We start from the raw sequence: 22249 nt of genomic DNA, 5'->3' as shown, positions 1-22249 counted from the left end.
ATTTGTGCTCTGTTTTTTCCCTTTTATTATTGGTTTGCATGCCTCTTTCCCCTCTTTAGCAACTCCTAAAACTTAAAAGTGTGCACTTACCTTTCCTTGTTTTCCTCCATACCCATATAATCCTACACAGAAATCGACATCTACATACACACAGAGGTGGATAGACACACACATAGATACCTACACAAGATATGGGTATTTGGGGGTCATTGTTGATTTTACAAAATCGTGATCATATTACACATTTGAAGAAACTACCCCCTGGTATTCTCATTCAACAGTAAATATCTCATGGGAGTAGTTTAAAGTCATGTAGCATAGGTCTGATTCAGGGGTTGGCAAACTACGGCTGATGAGCAAAATCTAGCCTGTGCTTGTTTTTGTAAGTACAGTTTTATTAGAACACCACTACACCCAATCCATTTTTACATTGTTATGGCTGCTTTCACATGGAAATAAAAGAGGGGGTTCATTGGCACCATAGAGACTGGTTGGCCTGCAAAGCCGAAGACATTTAATATTTGGCCCTTGACAGAAAAGTTTGCCAACCTTGGTCTCATTCATTCTTTTTAATGGTTTGCATTTTATTGGCAATATTAGGTCCATTTCACAGAGGGAGAAATTGAGGCTCCATGGCTTACAGTCAGTAAGTGAAGAGCCAGGACAGGAACGTAAAGCCCAGGGTGTGAGTCAGTGGGAGCTGAAAGGAAGGAGGAAATTTGGGAGGCTTTGGAGGTAGAAGAGAGAGAATGTCTAGGGCCTGAGGGTAAGTGTGTCTGTGGTCTGGGCGGTGATGAGGTGAGGGAGCAGAAAAGGTGGGCTCTGGGGCAGTGGTTCCCCACCTTCTGCGGGCGTCAGAGTCACCTGGAAGGCTCACTAAGCCACAGGTGGATGGGCTCCACCTCCGGGGTTTCGGCAGGTGTGGGTGAGGCATTGGAATTTGAATGTCTAATAAGTTCTCAGGTGATGCTGATGCTTGGTCCAGGGACCACACTTGGAGAACTATGGCTCTGAAGCGACTCTGAGAATCCGGCTCTTTGGTCCCTGGAAGAAATGGCACTGGAGCTAGAGAGAGCACAGCGTGGGACCGCGTGCTTTGATGCCCTTTATACATACAAAAATCCGCAGTAAGACTTACACCCATCATTCAGTGAACATACATTGCGCTGACAAAAGAGGTGTCAATGCAGCCATAATTCCCTCCTGGTCTAATTATATCGGACCTTAACCAGTCTTTACATGCATCTCAGCAGGATATGTTCACGGTGTTTCATGTGTTTACGGAAGCAAGAACATGTGGTTAAGCTCTCTCGCTGGAGAAAGCTAGATCCTTTTAAGAAATCACTCCTCTAAGTGAAGTGGGAGCGCACCTGTCCATTAGGTGGAGGAAAGGTGGGCGCAAGAGCCGCTCTGCAGACCTCTGTACACCTTGAGGACGATATAGCTCCTGTCGTCAACCCACAATGATTACAAAACTTGTTCAACAGCATTTGTGTCTCTCTTCCAGAGGATTTGGTTACCGCCACTTAGCGTAGCAATTAGCATTTTAAGCGGTTTGTATTGATTAAATGAACGTGCTTCATCAAGCAGAAAGAACCCTAAAGAATGCAGCAAATGTAGTTATCTCAATGAATTACTCCCAGCACCAATCCGTACAAGTTTGCTAGAACTTTACAAGGGTGTTTGATAAACCTCAGAAATATAGATTTACCTCAAACTGGGTAAATAGATCACATACTACACAAACACATGCTTGATTTTTATGTCTTTTTTAAAAAAGTATTGTCTAAGACTATTGTTCTCTTTTAAGAGAGGCATTTGGTCTGGAATTTGTAGGAATAAACCTAACATTTTAAAGATTCTGTTCAAAACACGTTTACTATTCATGAGATAGTTGGAGTAATTCTCTCTGGTTAGAAACTTGAAATTAAGGTTAAGCTTCTTTGAGAGCTATTTTCTACTTTCCTTTTAAATTCCCCTCATTTTCATTTTCTAGTAAGTGTCATCTGTAGAGGATCAGGGGGCTTAGGGCTGGGGCTGGGGAGGGCCTATAAAACGACAGTGTGTGAAGTGGGAAGATCTTTCCTCTCTATAAGTCTGTTCTTGGAGGAGCGGGGGCACTTACACACATTGCTCAGTGCCTTATGCATAGTTTCAGAGTTCTTTAAACTAGTGCATGCAATGGTATGCAATTGAGGAAAAGAGCTATGATTTCTTTGAAGATTTCAAAAGAAGGCTTTTGGATAAAAATATTTGATTCACACATGATATAGAATTGTACAAAATGTTACACAGTGTAAAATAAGTCTCTTTCCCATGCTTACTCATCTCAGGTCCCCAGTTTACTTCCTCGGAAGCAAACCCATGACCAGCTTCTTTTGCATCCTTCCGGAACATCATATCCCTTGATAGATATAAAGGTATCTATGTATTAATAAGTACATTCATTTTCTGAGTATCTACTTTGTGTCAGACCCTGTTCTAGGAAGCAGGAGTACAGCAGAGAACAAGAAACAGTCCTTGTGTTCAAAGAGTGTACTCATTGTTATGGAGAATGAGACAATCATCAATAGATAATAAACATAAAACTGTATCAAGAGTTGGTGAATGCTGTGAAGGAGACTGCATTGTAAAGTAGAGAGAATGAAGGAGGTTTGTTGCTCTGATAAGGTGATACTCTGGCGGGGGGTGGGGGGCGGGAAGGGAGGAGTGGAAATTTCTAAGGGCCAGTTTTTTTTTGTTTTTTTTGTTTTTTTTTAACATATATGTGTATCTATTCTTTTTCAAATTCTTTTCCCATTTAGGTTATTACAGAGTATTGAGGAGAGTTCCCTGTGCTATACAGTAGGTCCTAGTTGGTTATCTATTTTAAACATAGTAGCATATAACATGTCAATCCCAAACTCCCAATCTATCCCTCCCCCCATTCTTCCCACCACCCCCAACCAGGTAACCATAAGTTCATTCTCTAAGTCTGTGAGTCTGTTTCTGTTTTGTAAATAAGTTCGTTTGTATCATTTTTCTTCTAGATTCCACATATAAGCGATATCATATGATAGTTGTCTCTCTCTGTGTGACTTTCTTCACTCAGTATGACAATCTCCAGGTCCATCCATGTTGCTGCAAATGGCATTTTTCATTCTTTTTAATGGCTGAGTAATATTCCATTGTACATATGTGCCACATCTGTTCCAGGCAGAGGGAACAGTAAGTGCAAAGGCCCCGAGGCAGCTCTGTGCTTTGCATGTTCAAGTACAAAGCTATGACTTTGAAGCAGATGAAATGAGAAGAGGGGTAGGAGGTGTTGTCTAGAAATAAGTAGGAGCCACGTCCTATATGACCTTTCATTCGTGGTCAAGAGTTTGGATTTTGCATGGGGTCAGTTGAGAAGTCATTGGAGGGTTCTGAGAAAAGCTGAGATAAGCTGGCTTTACTCTTGAAGGGGGCACTCTGGCAGCTGTTTGGGAAAGACTGGGGGTGGGTGAGGCGAGAGTACAAGTAAGAAGCAGAGTTAGGGACTATTTCTGTCATCTGGACATCCAGGTGAGTGCTAATGATGTGGGTCAGGATGGTGGGGAGGGAGGTGGTGAAAAGTGGATTCTGGATACATTTTGAATAACAGGATTTGCTGATGGTTGAACTTTCTTGTAGGATAGAGAGGAAACAAGGTAGTCTCCAAGGTTTCTCTTCTTCTTTAAACAGAGCAATGGGTTGAATGGAAGAACCATTTACCTAGAAGGGGAAGAGCTTTCGGGGAGTGGAGTGTGAGAAACGATGGTTCCAGTTTGTACATGTTAGATGAGAGCTGCCTACTGGACATCTAGGTGGAAGTGGGGAGCGGGCTGTGAAATACAGGAGCCTGAGGTTTAGGGGAGAGATTGGAGGTACAGACATGCATTTGAGAATCATCAGAGTGTGGATAGATGGTATTTAAACCTGTCCCAGTGATGATGAGCTCTCCCCACCAACATACATAGGTAAGGAATGGTGGCTCTTTGGTTTTAGGATTGTTTCATATCACTTCATAAAGATCTACCCTTTTCTTTTTAATGGCTAACAGGTTAGTCTGTTGCGTGGATGTACAATAATGTGAAGGTAAGACTGCTTTGTTTAAGAATAAAATGAAATTACCAACTCATCTACCATTCTGATGTTAATCACATTTAAAAGTAATTTTTGAGTCAGTCTAAAATCCAATTTGACATGTAAATTAAAATTAAATTTTAAAATTCCTTTAAAAATTGGTTATTGGAATAGTTGTCGATAAAGTGGGTCTCAGGATAAAAATTGTGGTTAGCGGGGAAAAAAATGTTATAAAGGAGACTGGGTCACAGTTTAATTCTGTTATCTTAGCTGGTGAATTAAAAATGGTTAGGGAAATGAACAAATAAAGTATAGTACAACAAAAGGATGGGCTATGATGCAGACTTTAAAATGACAGTATAGAAGATGGCAGTATTTAGGAACATTAGGATACATTTATAATTTATTAAATAAAAAAGAGGACGGTATAACAGTATATACATTATCCTGCAGTTTGTGTTAAATATACATCATGTATTCACATTTTTTAAAAAGGCCTAAAGAAAACATTAACATGTTAAAAGTTCTCTTTCTTTGTTTTTGTTTTTTCTCTGTTTTTGTTTTTTTCTAAGTGATTTTTTTCTAAGACATTTTCTAAATGATTATTTCAAATCTATCTGTATTCTTTTCTGTATTTCCTGATGTAATAAAAATATATCAATATATTAAGAAAGAATACAATTTATTACAACTTTTAAAAATGGGTAATACATATCATAAAAATGTGGACTCTCCCATCCCCTCCTCTTAGGTGTCAGCAAAATACTACCAAATCCAAAGATAAAGCTGCCTTGGAGAATATAAATTTCTCGGGGAAGGGGAGGGGGGACCATAGAGCCTCTTGGATTTTCTCCTGTTCCTACACTTGTTCCATGTTTACAGTAAGAGCTTCATTCATGCTTGTTCATTAAATTCATTGTATCCCAACTGGATCAGGTGATTAAATATATTCTCTAAGCATATTTATTTATTTGATTTGATGTGTGGCTTTTTTGTTGTTGCCTGAAAACTTTTAAAAACTTCTCCCCTCAAGCCAGAAACACAGTCCAGTATCAAATATTTAGGTTTAAAAAGAAAATGTGAATGTTCCTATTAGGACCTTGTTCGGAACTCTTGGTAAAGATAGTATTTTGATTGACATAGGGCTAATTAGAAATATTGCTAACATTGATGGAACCCTACGATGAGTCATGTGTGTTCTTGGAATTAGCTGCAAAGGAGGAACTTTTTTTCCTTTCTTTTTTTTTTTACTGACGTGATATTAATGACTAAAGGAGGTTAAATAACTAGCCTACAGCCATACAGTTATTAGTGGCAGATTCCAGACTTTAACCCTGGTTTCCTGACTCCGGAGTTTGGGGTCTTACTACGGTGGAAAACTTTTTCCCAGAGTTATCGGTCCAAAGGTGATAAATAGCATAGGACAGTGGTTCTCAAAGTGTGGTCCCTGGACCAGTACAATCTGAATCATCTGGAAACTTGGGAGAAATGCAAATCCCCCATCCACAGTGGGGATGCGGGCCAGGAATCTGCATTTTAATGAGCCCTCCAGATGATTCTTGCTTGCTAAAGTTGGAGAGCCTGGAGAACTGCTTACCCAGGGTCCAGAAAGCATAGGTAGAGTCTATTGCCAAATGTGATTTTCACAGGAGAATATGTAGGCAGAACATGAAGGCATAGTTCAGGAAGCCGAGTGGAGAATGTTGGTGAGTTGAAGGGTGGTGTCACTGGTACAGCTGAGTTTGGGTGGAATGAGAGAAAGACATTGAAGTGCGGGTTTCTTTTAGAACCTAGTTTTACTTTTTCTCTCTCGGACTGAATTGTTCCTTCTGATTCAACTTTGTGCACGTGTTGTGCTTAAAATACCGAGAGAAAATAAGTTGGTTTATATATACTTCCGTGAACTGAGAGCTACTACCAGCATCAGATGAGTTTTGGAAGTCTCATGTTGAGCAGACATTCGGCGTCAATGTAACTGTGACTCGCAGCACAATCTTGTCAAAACCGTGTCCTTGTTCGGTGACTTCAGGGCCCAGGTTGAGTTTGCATATGCAGAGTATATGCATATTGACTTCAGGGCCCAGGTTGAGTTTGCATATGCAGAGTGGCTATTGGCAGACACCCCACTTGAGTTACTTTAAGGGGCAGCCCGGTGGAAGTTTAAGAGTCTGATGAGGAGGGAATTAGGTCGTGAAGTCGTCATCGGTTTGCCATTGTGATGATTTGTGCTGGTTTCCGAATGGATCCAGAACAACGTCACATACGCAGCATATGAGCATACTCACGATGGACTGATTGTAGCATCCTGTCGTGCTGTTCAGTTTTGCAAAACACAATGCTCTGTTGTAAAAACAGATGGATTCCAGAGAAGGACGGTGTGGTGCAGTGTTGTGGCAGAGACTCGCCACTGCTGCACGCCTGGTCTCAGACTCATAAAAGAAGTGCACAAGCAACGGGTAAGTGTGTCAGCCAAACCAAATGAAGGATGAAGAAACCAAAACTGTGCTTGGCAGTGGACAGGATGGTTGTTTTTCTTGCTGACACGCCACGTATAGCGGTCATTAGAATGTTTTCTCTCCCAAGAGGGTTGATATGATTTGCCCATTATTATGAGAAAAGAGCCTTGACAATGAGCAGTTCCCTCACTGTGAGTATTGGGAGGGTGTTAAAAGGATCTGTCTGTGTTGTTGACGATGATAATGATGGGGAGCCGTGCTTTATCCAGTTGTCACGCAAATTTAAATGGTACTTTCCCTGCCACTGCTTGACAGGAAGTAGCCACCCACTACGTCATTACATCATGCTTTTTAAGAAAATAGTCCATGTAGCACATACTACGATGTGATTTTATGTTAACGTTTTTTGAGGACAGCTTTACTGAGATATAATTCACATACCATACAATACACCCTTTTAAACCGTACAGTTCAATGGTGTTAAGACATTCACGGAATTGTGAAACCATCACTGCAGTCCACTCCAGAATATTTTCATCACCCCAGAAAGAAACCCATCTCCTTTAGGCGTCATCCGCCCAGCCTTAGGCAACCACCGATCCGCTTTCTCTGCACTTGCCGGTTCTGGACATCGCATATAAATAGAATCGTACACGATGTGGTCTTTTGTGACTGGCTTCTTTCACTCAGCATCAAGTTTTCAGCTTCATCCGTGTTGTAGCGTGTGTCAGGACTTCATTCCTTTTTATGGCAGTCTTTTTCTTTTTTATTTGTTTAGTTTTATTGTCTGTCTCCTTAGGAAGGGATGTTCCATGAGAGAGGAGATTTTGAGGCTTAAACGCGGGGAGGGATGTGTCCCGTGTCACACAGCTCACGTGGAGCACAGCCTGAACGGGAGCACGGGTCTCCACTCCACGGTCGGCTCCCTGCCACCCTCGGCACCACAATGCTTTGTGTGTCCTTGAAACCCAATCAATTACGTCCGTTGATGGATTATCTCAGGCCACCGGGCAGCGTCAGAACTCGCTCAGGCTGGTTTAGGAAGAGACCTAACGTGCATCCCTGTTGTTTAGGGGGAAAGTTTGAGTATTGAAGTACAAGAAGGCATTTGTTTGACATTCACAAAGCCTTGTTTTTCTTCCCTGGCGGGATCTTGAGTAACACTGTTAGTAGAATGAATAAACGTGTAGAGCTGAACTCCCCCGCCATCGGACTGTCGTGACCGATTGTGCATACGCACATAAGCAGGTCTTTCCCCGAGGCCCTGCTTCTGCTTATCACTTGAATGGCAGAGTAGAATGATGCAGTCTTATTTTTTATTTTTTTAACATCTTTATTGGAGTATAATTGCTTTACAATGGTGTGTTAGTTTCTGTTTTATAACAAAGTGAATCAGCTATACATATACATATACCCCCATATCCCCTCCCTCTTGCATCTCCCTCCCACCCTCCCTATCCCACCCCTCTAGGTGCTCACAAAGCACCGAGCTGATCTCCCTGTGCTATGCAGCTGCTTCCCACTAGGTATCTATTTTACATTTGGCAGTGTATATATGTCCATGCAACTCTCTCACTTCGTCCCAGCTTCCCCTTCCCCCTCCCCGTGTCCTCAAGTCCATTCTCTGCGTCTGCGTCTCTAGAATGATGCCTTCTTATTACGACGTTCCCCACAGCCCCCGAGAACCACGTTAGTTTAACCTGGACCTGGAGCTTCAGCAGGAATCCGGCTCTGGGCCAACAGTGCTTCTGATTGGCTGGGTTGATTAGGATTTACTCCCTGGGCAAGAGCTGGGTTCACTGGCTCATTCATCCATCCTCTATTTGTTCAGCCTTTGGGGGCCCCACATAGGTGTCGGGGACACAGAGATAAAAGATATAATCCCCACTTTCTTGGAGTGCATGGGCTACAGGAGGAGGTGGGCTAGTTTAGCTGCTGTCACAAAACAGTGAAATGATCAGAGTAAGAGCAGGGCTGTGGGATGTCTGGTAGGAGCACCTTGTGTCATTAAGGGGGCAGAGTTGTCAGGAGGTGATTCCTGAGCTACCTCCTGAAGGGAAGGTAGGTGTCAGCCAGGTGAGGAGTGGAGGGAGCTCTCAGGCTTAGGGATCAAGGCAGTGGTGGGAAGGGGGCAGGGGGGAGGCACCACAGGTGGGTGGAAATGGCAGGCCCCCGTCATAGTGCAGCCTGAGATGGGAAGGGTAGCAAGCTCAGAGAGGAAGGGTCACTTAAAGCAATAAAGAAGGATGAGGGCAAGCACAGGGAGGTCAGCTCGGTGCTTTGTGACCACCTAGAGGGGTGGGAGAGGGAGGGTGGGAGGGAGACGCAAGAGGGAGGAGATATGGGGATATATGTATACGTATAGCTGATTCACTTTGTTATAAAGCAGAAACTAGCACACCATTGTAGAGCAATTATACTCCAATAAAGATGTTAAAAAACAAAAACAAAAACAAATACGGCCATATAATGGAATACTATGTAGACATTAAAAATGCTGTTGTAGAAAATGCCAACATGCTAACAGTACATTGTTCAGGTGAAGAAAATAAGTTATAAAAAAGATATGATATATGTGAAATAAAAAACAAAAAAGAAGCATGAGGGCGGACACCTTCCAGCTAGACTCTTCACCACATGACTTCCTAAGTCTTCTCAATCTTTGAGAATTCAGACATTTTTGCATTGTTAAATAAGAAGACTTTTCTCAGCATTTTTCTCCAAAGACAGTTAAAATGCCTCTTTCATAAAATTATATATTGTTTCAAAGGTTTGAGGAAGAAACAGAGAACCTGGCTTTGTAATGTTCTCTGTGACACATGACATTAGTGTCATTTTATTTTTGTTCCTAAATAAGCTTTCTAAAAATACAGTCAGATCATGCTGGGTTGCAGAAATATATTCACAGTAATATAGTGAGTAATTTGAATTTGACAGCTATTTCCCAAATATTTGCTTTATATTAAAATTTTTATTACATTAAATATAATCCCTTTATATTAAGAAAATATTATAAGCAGTACTTTGAGAATTCAGTGCTTTTCCTCTCTTTATTTTCTTGTATTCCATGTTATTGAGGTTGAATGTCACCAGAAGTCACTGGTAAATAGATTTTTTTGGTTTGTTTGGTTTTGGTTTTTGCTCTTAAACTTTCGAGACTTTCGTTTCTGCAGAAGTAGAGAAACAGCCACAGAACTTCTCTACTAGCTTTTGTTTTCAGCTTTTTGCCCTTTTGATTTAACAGGACATGTTTAGGAAAAAATGTCCCCATGAAACCTAGTGCTATGTAATTCTACTTGGAGACTCATTTTGGTAATTGTGCTATTGTGATAAAGAATCCAATCCATCACATGTAAATGCAAGACATATAAATTAAAATTGTCTTTAGAAAGATGGTTATACTCTTTTTTTAAAATGTCAGTCTCGTCAACTACAATGAGTTTTGTTCTCCAGAGTGTGAAGCCTCATATTATTTTGGCTTTATTGAGTGAATATGCAGATATTATGCCTGGAACTACCATGTTAATGAGATGTGTAGAGTGGGGAGTTTTCTCTTAAAAAAAGATCTTTCAGTGGGCATTGCAGTTTATACTCATCATAATAATATCCTCCATTTTTTCCTGCACCTAGTTTGTGCTAGGCAAGTGCTAAGCAGGTATCATCTCAATGAACCCAAATGGATAAATATTTAATGCCAGCCTTCCTCATATGAGCAATTAAAATGGCATTCTACTAGAGTGGTCTGATTCACTGTTTCCTTAATGATACCATATGTAAATGTTTCCTTTTTAGTTGATGTAAATCTGCCTTCCTCTGGTTTGCAGTTGCCAAATATTCCAATGTATCTCTGCAATTAACCAGGTCCTGAGTGATGGAGACTTAAGTTGCCCCCAGTTTTCCATGATTGCAAACTGTATCCTAATGCCCATCCCTGTATAAATCCATGTATCCGTGAGCACATTTTTATAAGACTGGGGTGGGTTATTTGGTATTCAAGCAATTCCAGGGAATCAAACATTGTGAATTGTCATTTCTCATGTTATGACACAATAAAAGTATATCATGCTTGTGTCTAGATCAGGGCGTAGAGGAGAGGGTGGCTGGACAGCTGCCTCAAATCATGAGCCCCACCCACTCTTCCTCGTGCATTGTCCCCATTTGCCTTCTAGTCACCTCCTGCCCATCCCACTAAGCTGTCTTCTCTTTGAATCTTCCCCCCGATGTGTTCGGACAGGCCACTGACTACTCCCCAAGGACCTGGGGCGAAAGATACAGGCCACTGTATCTTTCAGGATGGATACTCCTAGATGTTTGGTGCCAAAAGCTACGACTTCCTCTTCCTCCCTCAGTGTCTGGAATGCGGATCAGGTGCTTGTAGGGGCAGACAAGGCTCTTTTTCTTATGCTAGTGATAGAACCCAACTCAAATCAGCTTAAACTGAACAGAAATAATCGGCTTGTATAATTGAGAAGTCCCAGGCTAGTCTCTTGGTTCAGGTAGGATCCAAGGTCTCAGTGGAGCTTGTCGGGACTCTCCCCTCCTTTTCTTGGCTGTCTCCTTTGGAATAGTGTCCAATGACTGGCATGTTCTCCCTTTATTGTTCCAAGATAGGCTCCAGGCCCATCTCCTGTCCTCTCAGCAACCCCACAAGAAAGCTCATAAACATTTAATTCAACGGGTATTTCTTGTGCATCTACCACGTGCCAGAAATAATCTAGACCCTGGGATTCAGCAGTGAAAAAAAACAGGCAGAAAAACCCCTTAATTTACCTCTACCGATTCTCTCTTCCACAAAAGTCCTAATAAATGTCCCCAGGGATTGTGTCTTATTGGCCTGACGCAGGTCACCGGGCCACCCCTAGAATCAGTGGTGGGGTCTGACCATGACCGGATCGGTTGAGCTGAATTGGAGGGAAGTTCCCCCAAGGAAAATCAATGCGCTGTTGCCAGCCGGCTGAAGAACGGATGCTGCGAAGTCAGTGAAAGCGACCGGCGTCCACCGCCACCACGGGGCCGTACGCGCCGACTGGCTGACGGGCCAGCTGGCGAGCTTCTGCAGCTCCCTGCGTGGAGCTCCCTGGGCCAGGTCTCTCGCGGCCCCGGGGTTGCTGACACACGCTCTCTTCCTTCACACAGCTCCAGATGAGGATGAGTGAGCGGGCCGCCTCGCTGAGCACCATGGTGCCCTTGCCTCGAAGCGCCTACTGGCAGCACATCACGCGGCAGCACAGCACAGGGCAGCTCTACCGCCTGCAAGGTGAGCGCGGGCGGACTGTGTGCGGGGGGTTGGGGGGGGGGGGGAGAGGGCTCAGCTCCTCACCTCTGCTGCACGCCAGGCTGGTGAGCCCCCTTCCTCCCAGAGCCTGGCCCCCGTCGAGGTCTCACTCCCCGTCACTTACACTGTATCGCAGTGTCCTTGGGGGGAATTGTTTAAAATGCAGATTCTTGGGCCCTCAACCCCAGAGATGCTAGATTTTAAGGTGTAGGGAGCGGCTGGGCAGCGTGCACTTCTAACAACCTACACGGGGTCTGGGCACGAGGTCTGGCCCACGCTTGGGGAAATAGTCGAGCGGACTGATGACTAGCAGCTCGGCACTCCTTGGGAACGCGCGCTGGCGGTGCGGACGTTCAGGCCCCCTCAGGACCTCGGGGGGTGGGGCCCGGCCCCGACTGTGTGATGCTCGTGACTCTCAAGCTGGGGACCCACGCTCTCCTGGGAGGGGAACGGAGTGCGGGACGGGGAGCCCTGGGCTCTGCTTCTGCTGTGACTCTAAGCCAATCCTGAGAGGCCCCTTTTCCAGAAAAGTGATCTCTGGAGGAGGGTACAGAACGGCCCATGGAGGGACCAGGGGAACAATTAGAAAAATGTTAAAACGTTTTCTTATCCTTTCAAATGTATCTTTGTGTGTTTTATGTATAAGGATACCTTGTATATATATAACTTCAAAGAAATGAATAGGCCTATGTAGGGGGTTCTTGCTGAAGACCTTTTCACTGATGAGGAGCGAGACCCCCAAACATGGAGGAGTATCTACGAGATGGCACCTAGTTCGTATGCAGAAACTTGCTAAATAAATGAATGCAAGAACGAGTGAATGACCACAGGAAACAGTGGCCTCGGCCATAGATACCTGCTCTCTGTACCCTAGTCACCCAGCCTTCCCTTCGGCCCTTCCTGCTGGTCATCTCTCCCCCAGAGAGCTTTTCCTGGTCTTTCTCCCTGGAATTCTGTGCCTTTCCCCTGTGTCCGAGGTAACTCTTTGTCATCTCTAGGTCTTACCTCCAGGGCCCTCCCTGACTCCAAGGCAGGCCCCCCAGACTTCATCATAACTGGTGTGGAATCTCCGGTCGTGTGTACCCCTAAGATGCAGACGAGGGCACCCTCTTTTATAGTGCCCCACCACAGTTTTCATTTCATATTTAATTGTGTGGCCAGTTGACTCATGACTAACTCTTCCAAGAAGCAGTAATGCCAAGGAGGGCAGGAGACCTGTGTCTTTGTTTTTTCCTCATTATTTTATCCCCCAGTGCCTTGCATGGAGTCCATGAATATTTGTTGAACGACCGTATAATGCTAAGAGGGCACTGAAGGTCCTTACATTCTAGTCTTTATGACTGTAGGCTCTGTTCACTTGTGGGGAGCATGGCATAGTGTAGATGCTCAAAAATTATGTCCTGAGTGCCTGTAGGAGTGACACGTGACTGCCTTGATAATTGATAAATAAGCTGACCTTCCAAGACACATCTACACAGAGAGAGAGGGTTGGGTTAGATCAGGTTGTTATAAATGCCATTGGTTTCATGTCAGAACAAATTCAGAAATTTTTGCAGCATTTTGACTTATATCATCACAGTTTTTGTCATTTACATATCGCTTGTACCATTATTCAATTTTCTTCAGTCTCTTCTATTTAAATATATTTATTTTTAAAAGTATATTTTACTGTCTTTATACTGCTATACCAATTACCTATATTTTTGCTAATACACAATAAGATCAACTGTACCAATACCAATAGTAATTACTGAAGGTTTAAAAGAAGCATGTGTTATGAACATATACTCACAAAAAGCTATGGAGTTGCTTTGTAACTTGACTGTCTACACAAACCCAAATAATCTTTACAAAAAAAGGTATGTCTTTTCAGATTCTGTGTGTCTGGAATGCAAAAGAAAGTTGAGAACCAAAGTGATGTAGGCTTCCTAAAGAGAAAATGGATAAATTGCTTGAATTCCTGAGAGACAGCCTGGTAATTTGAGAATAGTCAACTTGTATCAAAGTTGATGAATCCCTGGATTTCCCCAGAATACCATGTTTGGAAAGATGAGAGTGGATGTCATGAATATTTAGTATGTGTTGCAGTTTCAGAATTTATTAGCAAATATCCCAGAGTTTAAAAATCCTTAGGACAGTCTGGACAGAGAAAATGTCATAGGAAGAAGACACTCACTTTACAATCCTTACTTTAACTAATCTAACTCTCTTTAACCAAAATGAGTAGGCATTCATCAGAAATGATTTTAAGGCTAAGGGTCTTATCAGACCCTTTAATATTTTTAAAAATCTTCTTAAGTTTAAAGCAGATGTTTTAGATACTGTTAGCATGCGGTTTGTATGCTCCTTGGGTTTATACAACTACCTCTGACAATGTCTACATCTGTTTGCTACGAAGAAAACAACTCTGTTTTCCAGCATACAGACATAGTTTTCTTAAACCACAACGACAAAAAACGCAGATTTACGTGCATGCAAAAAGCCCATATTATGGTTGGAAAACCATACATAGCTGCCAGGTCTGGGATGATCATCAAAGACGAGTGACCCACTAATTCCAAAATAACAGTAGTGATAATGTTATCTTTAGAAGTGGAGCAGAGCAACACAAAACCTCACCGCAAAGGAAAAAAATCATGTTCTTTGAGAAGTTTCTGTTGTTTTTGTCAAAAATAGCAAGCCACCAACCAAACGACTCATCAGAATTGGATTTGGGTTTATTTGATAAATCTTTATCTTTAGGTTTGTTATCTATTATTTTTATAATTCAGTACTCAAAAGATTCAGACAGACCTTGGAGATATTCGGGGTTCGATTCCAGACCACCTCAAAAAGGCGAATATTGCGATAAGGCAAGTCACACAAATTTTTTGGTTTCCCAGTGGACACAAAAGTTATGTTTACGCTATACTGTAGTCGATTAAGTGTGCAACAGCATTATGTCTAAAAAAGATGTACATACCTTAATTTAAAAATACTTTATTGCTAAAACATGCTAACCATCATCTGAGCCTTCAGGTCGTAGTAGTAACATCAAAATCACTGATCACAGGTCACCATGATACATTTAATAATAATGTACAAGTTTGAAATATCGTGAGAATTACCAAAATGTGACACGGAGACACGAAGTGAGCAAATGCAGTTAGGAAAAATGGTGCCAACAGACTTACTCGATGTAGGAGTGCCACAAATCTTCAATTAAAAATATGCAGTGTCTGCGAAGCATAATAAAGTGAAGCACAATAAAATAAGGTTCTGCCTGCATTACTGTAAACTTAGGTTCAAGTTTATTGGTATGGATTGCCCAAATGAGCACAGTAGTAATACTTACAAAACAGTCATTTGAAGATAGTGATAGCTTAGTTTCTAATGAAATAAATACCAGTGATGAGAAAAAAATGCCACAGAATTCCCTCAGAGATGATGGATTATCAGACTTTGTGATTGATAATTTTATAGGGTTTTGAAGATGATTGTGTTCTAGGTTTTGAAGATGATAATTAAAACTATTATTGTTTGCTCTTTGTTATATAGTATGACCTTCATTGAACACAAATTTCCAATAGAATTCTTATATTATTCCTGTTTGACTGCATGCTGATACTCACTGAAATGTCCTATTATCTTGGAATATTTCTGTGCATGAGAATGGCATTGTAATTGCTTCATTTTTTTTTTGCTTCAATTATATACGTTTTTTGGTACCAGTTATTTCATCAAATTATTTGTTTTCACATACTTTTGTTACCTGTGTAGGAATTAATGTAAATGTATTTTATTTTGATATTTAATTTGTACCAATGTTTACTGAGATATTTCCTCACCAGTGTGTTCTGTGTAGATTTGTCCATATTTATTTTACCTTGTGGATTGCTTTTTAGTCGCCAACATTCATTAAGATACAGTGCTAATACGTGCTGTGTATGCAGGTTGGGGGCTCAACTTACCAGTAAATTTGATAGATTAAAAAAAATATTCACAGACTACCTAAAATTATCTTGCTTATTATCAGGGGTGGTCATTTACACAACAAATAAATGGGATAAGTTCATCTATTCCACCTATACCACCTGCTCTCCTTCTTCCCTTCTGCCCACCCCCAGAAAAAAAATGAAATTGAGAAAAACTAATAACATCATGACCCTGTGTGCCACAGGATGAGATTACACAGCACGTAATTTCTTCTTGTTTTGCTGGTATCCGTGAGTTGTAATTCCTCTGGCCAATTCACCTACCCTAATGTATTTCAAGCCGACGGTTTCTGACAGATCTGGTGGTTATTCTTGGAAATCAGACCCTTATGAGGGAATTTATCCGACTGGTCTGAGAAAATTTTCTTCTCCAAATTTAGTCCTAGAGAGCCACCTGCTGGTTACTTTTGGAATTACCACCTTATTATTGCCGTTTCGGGTGGAGAGAGGAAGGTGCTGGTTCGGACACACCCACCTGCACTAAGACGTGTTCAATCCACCTTCACTGCTTCTCCCACCCCATTTGCCAGCTTTCAAAACTAAATTCTCTTCTATGTTTAGGTATATACAGAATCAGCTTGTGAGGTTTATCATGAAAACTGGGAAGGAATTCATGAAACGGAAGCATTCAACAGTGTGCTGAGACCGTATTCACAGGATTCTTTTAAGAATTCATTGTATAAAATAACCAGAGTCATCTTTTTCCAATTGTATTCTGTATTGTCCTAACCCTGGTTGATATCACCTTCCTCCAGAAAAGTACTATGCTCCAATAAGTTTGGGGCAAAATGCTACATGTTAAATTCTCCTTTAGGAGGTTCAGAAAGTAAATCAGTATTTTTCAGACTCTGAGATGTCCTGTAGTAAAAAATCTGTTTAGTCTTGCTTAAATCAGAGCTCTGCAAATATATTTGAACATGCAGTCTTGTTTCTCCTTCTTTATATAAACAAACATTAACATACCTCTAGTAAAGTGCCAGATTTGTTCTATACAAGGGAGACTGGACATACTCATTGAGTATCTTTATAAAAGCTACCATTTCTTGAGGATCTGCTGTGTTCCAGGTTTTGCACTAGGAACTTAACATACATGGTCTCATTTAGTCGACAAAGCAGCCACCTGAGAGTATTTTACACCCATGTGCAGCTAAGACACAGAATTTGAAGGGTTAGTGATGTGTCCAGGATCACCTATCTAGTAAGGAGTTGAGGTTTTCATCTCTCCGTTCATTCATTGACGCATTCATTTATTTGGCAAATGTTAATTGAGCATCTACTTTATGCCAAGCACTGTGCTAGGTGATGGAGGTACACTGGGGCTACTAGACAGGCTTGTTTCTGCCCTCCTACAGCTTATTGTCAAAAGGAGAGTCACAGTCAGTAATTACACACATATATTTAATTTCAAATTTGGTCCATGTCAGATTGAAAAGAAAGTGTTTGTAGTAAAGAATGGTGAAGCAGAGCTGTTGTCAGTTTTGGGAGGATGATGACAACGGGACTTCTTTAGAGGGGCTGCAGCATTTACCCCAAGACCTGAAGTCTGAGAAGAGACAGCCATACTGAGAAGCAGGGTAAAGCATTGTCCACAGAGAGATCAACAAGTGCAAAGGCCCTGAGGTAGAAACGAGCTGGCGTGTTCAAAGAGCAGAAAGGCGGTGGTGTGGCTGGTGCATAAGGGCCTTTAGGAGACAGCAGGTGTGTCCAGCTTCATTGCGATGTTCTTCTCAAATGCCCTCACCTCCTTCTTAAAGTTAACATCTTAGGAATTTTGCTCTTAATCTTAAGGAGCTCCGTTGCTCAATATTTTAGAACCTTTCTGTTGGAATTGCCCCGGAAGATAGCATCCCTTGTTTCAAAAAAAAAGAGAGAAAAAAATAGGCACGTATCATTGATCAGATGTGACTTTAGATAATTTTAGGAAGTCAAAGAGTGGCATCAGATGTTTGCGTCACTCTACGGGACATCGTCTGTGTTGCTTATTTGGTTCACCTGGCAACAGCTCGAGTTGGCAAGAGTGGGACTATCTTCTCCATTTCAATGAAGGCAGAAACTGAGACCCTTGGAGGCCAAGTACTTGCTCAAGATCACATAGCCACTGGGTGGAGGGACAGACATTAGAACTTCAGTGTTCTTACTTTTAGTCCAGGGCTCGCTCTTTCTTTTATCATATGTCCTTGCCTTTGGGGGGAAGTTCTGCTCCTCCCGAAGTGTCCCCAAGACAAATACCATGTGATGGAAATAGCTCCTCCAGAGGGTTGGTTCCAGGCCATGCGATTTGCATTTTTATTTTAAGGATGATAGATTCTTGGAGCAAGTGGCTACTTTGGAGGAGTTAACATTGGTTTTTCTTTCTTTTTTATAATTTATTTTTTATTGAGGTATAGTTGATTTACAATGTTAATTTCTGCTATACAGCAAAGTGATTTAGTTACACATATACATACATTCCTTCTCACATTGTTTTCCATTATGGTTTATCACAGGGTATTGTATATAGTTCCCTGTGCTATACAGTAGGACCTTGTTGTTTATCTGTCCTATATATAATAGTTTGCATCTGCTAATCCCAAGTTTCTAATCCATCCCTCCCACCCGCCTCCCCCTTGGCAACCAAAAATGTGTTCTCTATAACACTGATTTTTCAGTATTAATTCTAACACAGCCACATACATTGTATATGCAGCTGGTAAGAGAGAAGTAATAGATTAAGATCTGAGCAAATGTGAAAAGATGAGGAATAAACTAGGGTCTCAAGCTCCCATGTCTATAGGGGCCAGGAGGACATGCCAGGACTGAGTGGTGGGGTCCCTGGTAAAAAACGGCAGGGAGAGTGCAGGCCTAGAAAACAGGGACATCCGCCCTTTACGGGAAGTTTGCAGTCATTCAGATATTGACAAGCAATTCCAAATGTTCCAAGCCCTGCACAGGCCAGAGAACAGGGCTGGGCCCAGATGGCATCCACAGGCCACTACCAGCTTGTGACCTTTGTGTGAACTGCAAAAATGTAAAAAAAAAAATCTCTCAATCCATCTCCTGGCGTTAAGCTTAAAAATAGCATTCCAACCAAGCCAGGAAGATTCAGTTAACCATCATGATAGAAGCTGCAGGTGTATGCATTTTGACTTGACCCCAAGTGAATGCTGTCAGTCACTTTTCTCGAAAACTTTTAGAGTCCAAGGAGCTACCGTTGAAGGTTCAGGAAGGGCTTTGCACTTGACTGAAGATATGGATTTTGCATCATTACTGTTTGTACGCTGTCTACTTCCTGCAGGGAATTTTTATCAAACTGTAATAAAGATTTGCCTGGATTTTTACTTGTAGGACCTAAACCCATTGATGCAGTTTCTCTGCGTTATAGCGTGTGTTTATGTGTGCGTGTGTGTGTGTATGTGCGTGTGTGTGTGTTGGAAAGAGAATAGAATTCATGTCCAGAATGGCTGGGAGGCTGGAAGAAATGATTTCTAGTGATTTGGGATATTTTAATGTTTAAATTACTTTAATAATAATCACCGCTATTGTGTACCAATGACTGTATGACTAGATATATATAATTTTCTTATGGTTCAGATTTGAGGCTTGCAAATATCCGAATCCACGATTTCTTATGTCAGAAAGAGACTCAACTGGGGTGTGATGGAGGCCAGGGCTGCTGGTGATAATGGGGTAGAGCTTAAGGCTTAGGGGGCCAGAGGCCACTGTGAACCTTTTTGCTATAGGTCCAGTGTTTTGAACGAGCGTTGGTGGGGTGAACATGCTCCAGGGGTCCCATCTCCCTGTGTGTTGGGCCGGCTTGAGCCACACATTGGGTTCCAGGAATGCTGTACTGTTGTGTAGGTTTTGCTTTGCTCACTTCTGACAGCTGTTCCCCTGGTCTGCGGTGTAAATTCCTTTGCTTGTGGTACCCCTTGGCCAGCAGATGGTGCTCTGTCTGCAAGAACTGGAAAACTGGCCTCCCGGCCAAATCCAGCCTGCTGTCTGTTTTTCTTCACAACGTTTCCTTGGCACATTCACGCCCATTCCTTACATATTAACTGGTTGCCTTTGTGCTACAGGCAGCAGAGTTAAGTAGTTGCTATGACACCATACAGTCTACAAAATCTAAAATATTTCATATCTGGCCCTTTATAGAGAAAGTTCGCCAGCCCTATCCTGTGTCACAAAGGGGGCTCACAGTCGCCTTGTGTGTTGCCTTCCTGACTTCTTCATTTTTCTTGGTTTGGAACTTAAACCTGAAATAATAAAGGCTAAATGGATTTTAAGAAGTCCTCTTTTACTGCAAGATTTCCTAGGTATAAATATAATATTGTCTTACTTCTGGTCCGGTTTCCAAAGAGTGTCCTCACCAAAAGATTCCACAGTCCTTTGATTCTATATCATTTCCCCTAAATATTCTGGGTGTAGGAGTTGAAAAAGACGAAACATTAAGGAGGAGGTTGTCCTTAACTGCTCCTGGTCTGATCACAGCTCAGTGCAAAGGCCACATGCAAATGATATGTTAATCATGCCATCTCTTACGACTTTCATTTGCATATCCCTGTGAGTGGCCTCTGGGAAAAAACATCCTGTGTCCTATGTTACTTATTTCTGCTATAGAGAAACTTGTGATTAGCTAATCTGGTTGTGGGCTTTCTTGAAGTATAACTGCCGATTTCTAAATCTTTTTTGGAAAAGATGTCACCAGCCCTCTGAAGCTTCATCGAACAGAGACTTTTCCTGCCTACCCATCTGAGCACTGACGGAACTGCCAAGAATTGCTGTGTGACATGCTTGTGATGTGTCAGGCACAGATCCACCCGGGAGGTCAGAGGATGACCCCAAGGGAAGCGCTGAAGAAAAGAAGCTACACGTCCTGGCTAACTGGTCCTTGGGAAACTCTGCAATACCATATTTGTCTTTTTCTTTTTTTCCTTTCTTTTTTTTCCCCCCTTAAAAAAAACTTAGCATAATTGAAACCTTTTCCTTAAAAGGTTTTTCTTTTTTCTTTCCTTAAAAAAAAATTAGCATAATTGAAACCTGCTCTATAGACATTGACGTTTTCTTCCCTCTTTTACAGTTGGACAGAAAGGAGTCGATGCCACAAAATGATTTTCTATTGTAGATACCATGTCCCTTGCACCTCTCTGAATCTATCCTTTTGCCGATTCTTGTGGTTTTTCCTTCTGAGTGTTTCAATTGTATGACAGTACTGACAATAAAATGGCTCTTAATTATTTGTTATTTGTTTAGACCGTATTCCTCAGTTATTCATATTATGGTTCTGCTTAACTGTTGGCCATCATATTTTATTATATTCCCCATTAGTTAAATCAGTGCTTTAACTCAGTATTACCTATTATGTTAATAAATCACCTTTCCAAGCACCCTTTATATTCTTTATAGGGTTACAATTTCTCTCTCACACCATCTCCCCTCTCCCTCCTTTTTAAAAAAGCCTTTATTTTGTTTGGTGTACTTTCCCAAAACATTTTAAAATAAAAGATCATTCTTCACCCATATGTTCTTGGGATTCTGGCTATATGGTTTTCTCTGTATCTCCAGTGTTTCTGAGGGTATGTGAATATTTGCCTTATGAGCCATGAGTGTGGTTTGGCATCGCGTTTGATGGAATCCAACCATTTATGCGTTTGTTCACTTGTTCATTCAGCTGGTCTGCGCTGAGCATCTACTAGACAGAGTCAGGAGACGTAGAGATAAAAAGACACAGGACCTGTCACCAAGGACCTTAAGTGCAGAGGAGTATGACAAGGAAATAAAGACACAATTCCAATACAGAGTGACATCTGCTAAATGGACCCCCAGAGGTGATGTACTTCTAAAGAGATGGTCACTCTATTCCCCAGGTTTTCCCATCAGGGAACTGCCAGATGGGAATTAAGTCTTGTGAGCTTCTGAGGCTAGAATTGCTGTAAAACTGCATGAGAGAGCAGAGATGGTGTCTGTCTCGGTCACGACTCTCTTCCCAGTAGAGTTGCCAGATAAAATATAGGACATCCAATTAAATTTGAATTTCAGATACACAATGAATAATTATTTAAGTATAAGTGTATTGCATGGGACATAATTGTACTTAAAAATGTCCATTGTATATCTTAGATTCAAATTTGACTGGATGGTCTATATTTTTCCTTGCTAAGTTTGGCAATCCTATTTCCCAGGCCCTAGAACTGTGCCTAACTATACATAGCTCATGCTTGAGAAATATGTGTTGAATGAATGGAGGAATAAACTCCTATCCTTGGGATAGAATTCTTTCTACAAGGGGAGGCAAATTAACATTGCTGGTATACGTTCTCAGTGTCAGGTCCGGGGCTAGGCCCTTCCAAAATGATTATTTTCACTAGGAAAAAAATAAATTTTGCTAAGTCCCATTAAGAAGGTTCATTTTCATTTATGTTCCTTCCAAAAATGCATAATTTCCTATAATGGAGATTGACCAATAAAACCCCAAAGACCCTGCT

General features: G+C 41.7%; 1 protein-coding gene across 1 annotated transcript in view; it reads left to right on the top strand.

Annotated features, from left to right (window-relative positions):
• Nucleotides 1–21286, top strand: part of DOK5 (docking protein 5) — a 153551-nt gene extending 132265 nt beyond the window's left edge. Inside the window, exons 7-8 of the mRNA XM_059896161.1 lie at nucleotides 11676–11796; nucleotides 20463–21286. Of these exons, the coding sequence (XP_059752144.1) occupies nucleotides 11676–11796; nucleotides 20463–20527 (186 nt within the window). The 3' untranslated portion in view covers nucleotides 20528–21286. The remainder of the gene's footprint in view (nucleotides 1–11675; nucleotides 11797–20462) is intronic.
• Nucleotides 21287–22249: the final 963 nt, after the last annotated feature.

This window comes from Balaenoptera ricei, chromosome 15, assembly GCF_028023285.1.
Source record: "Balaenoptera ricei isolate mBalRic1 chromosome 15, mBalRic1.hap2, whole genome shotgun sequence".
In the NCBI taxonomy this organism is placed as follows: Eukaryota; Metazoa; Chordata; class Mammalia; order Artiodactyla; family Balaenopteridae; genus Balaenoptera; species Balaenoptera ricei.
This window is presented reverse-complemented; position numbering and strand designations above follow the sequence as displayed.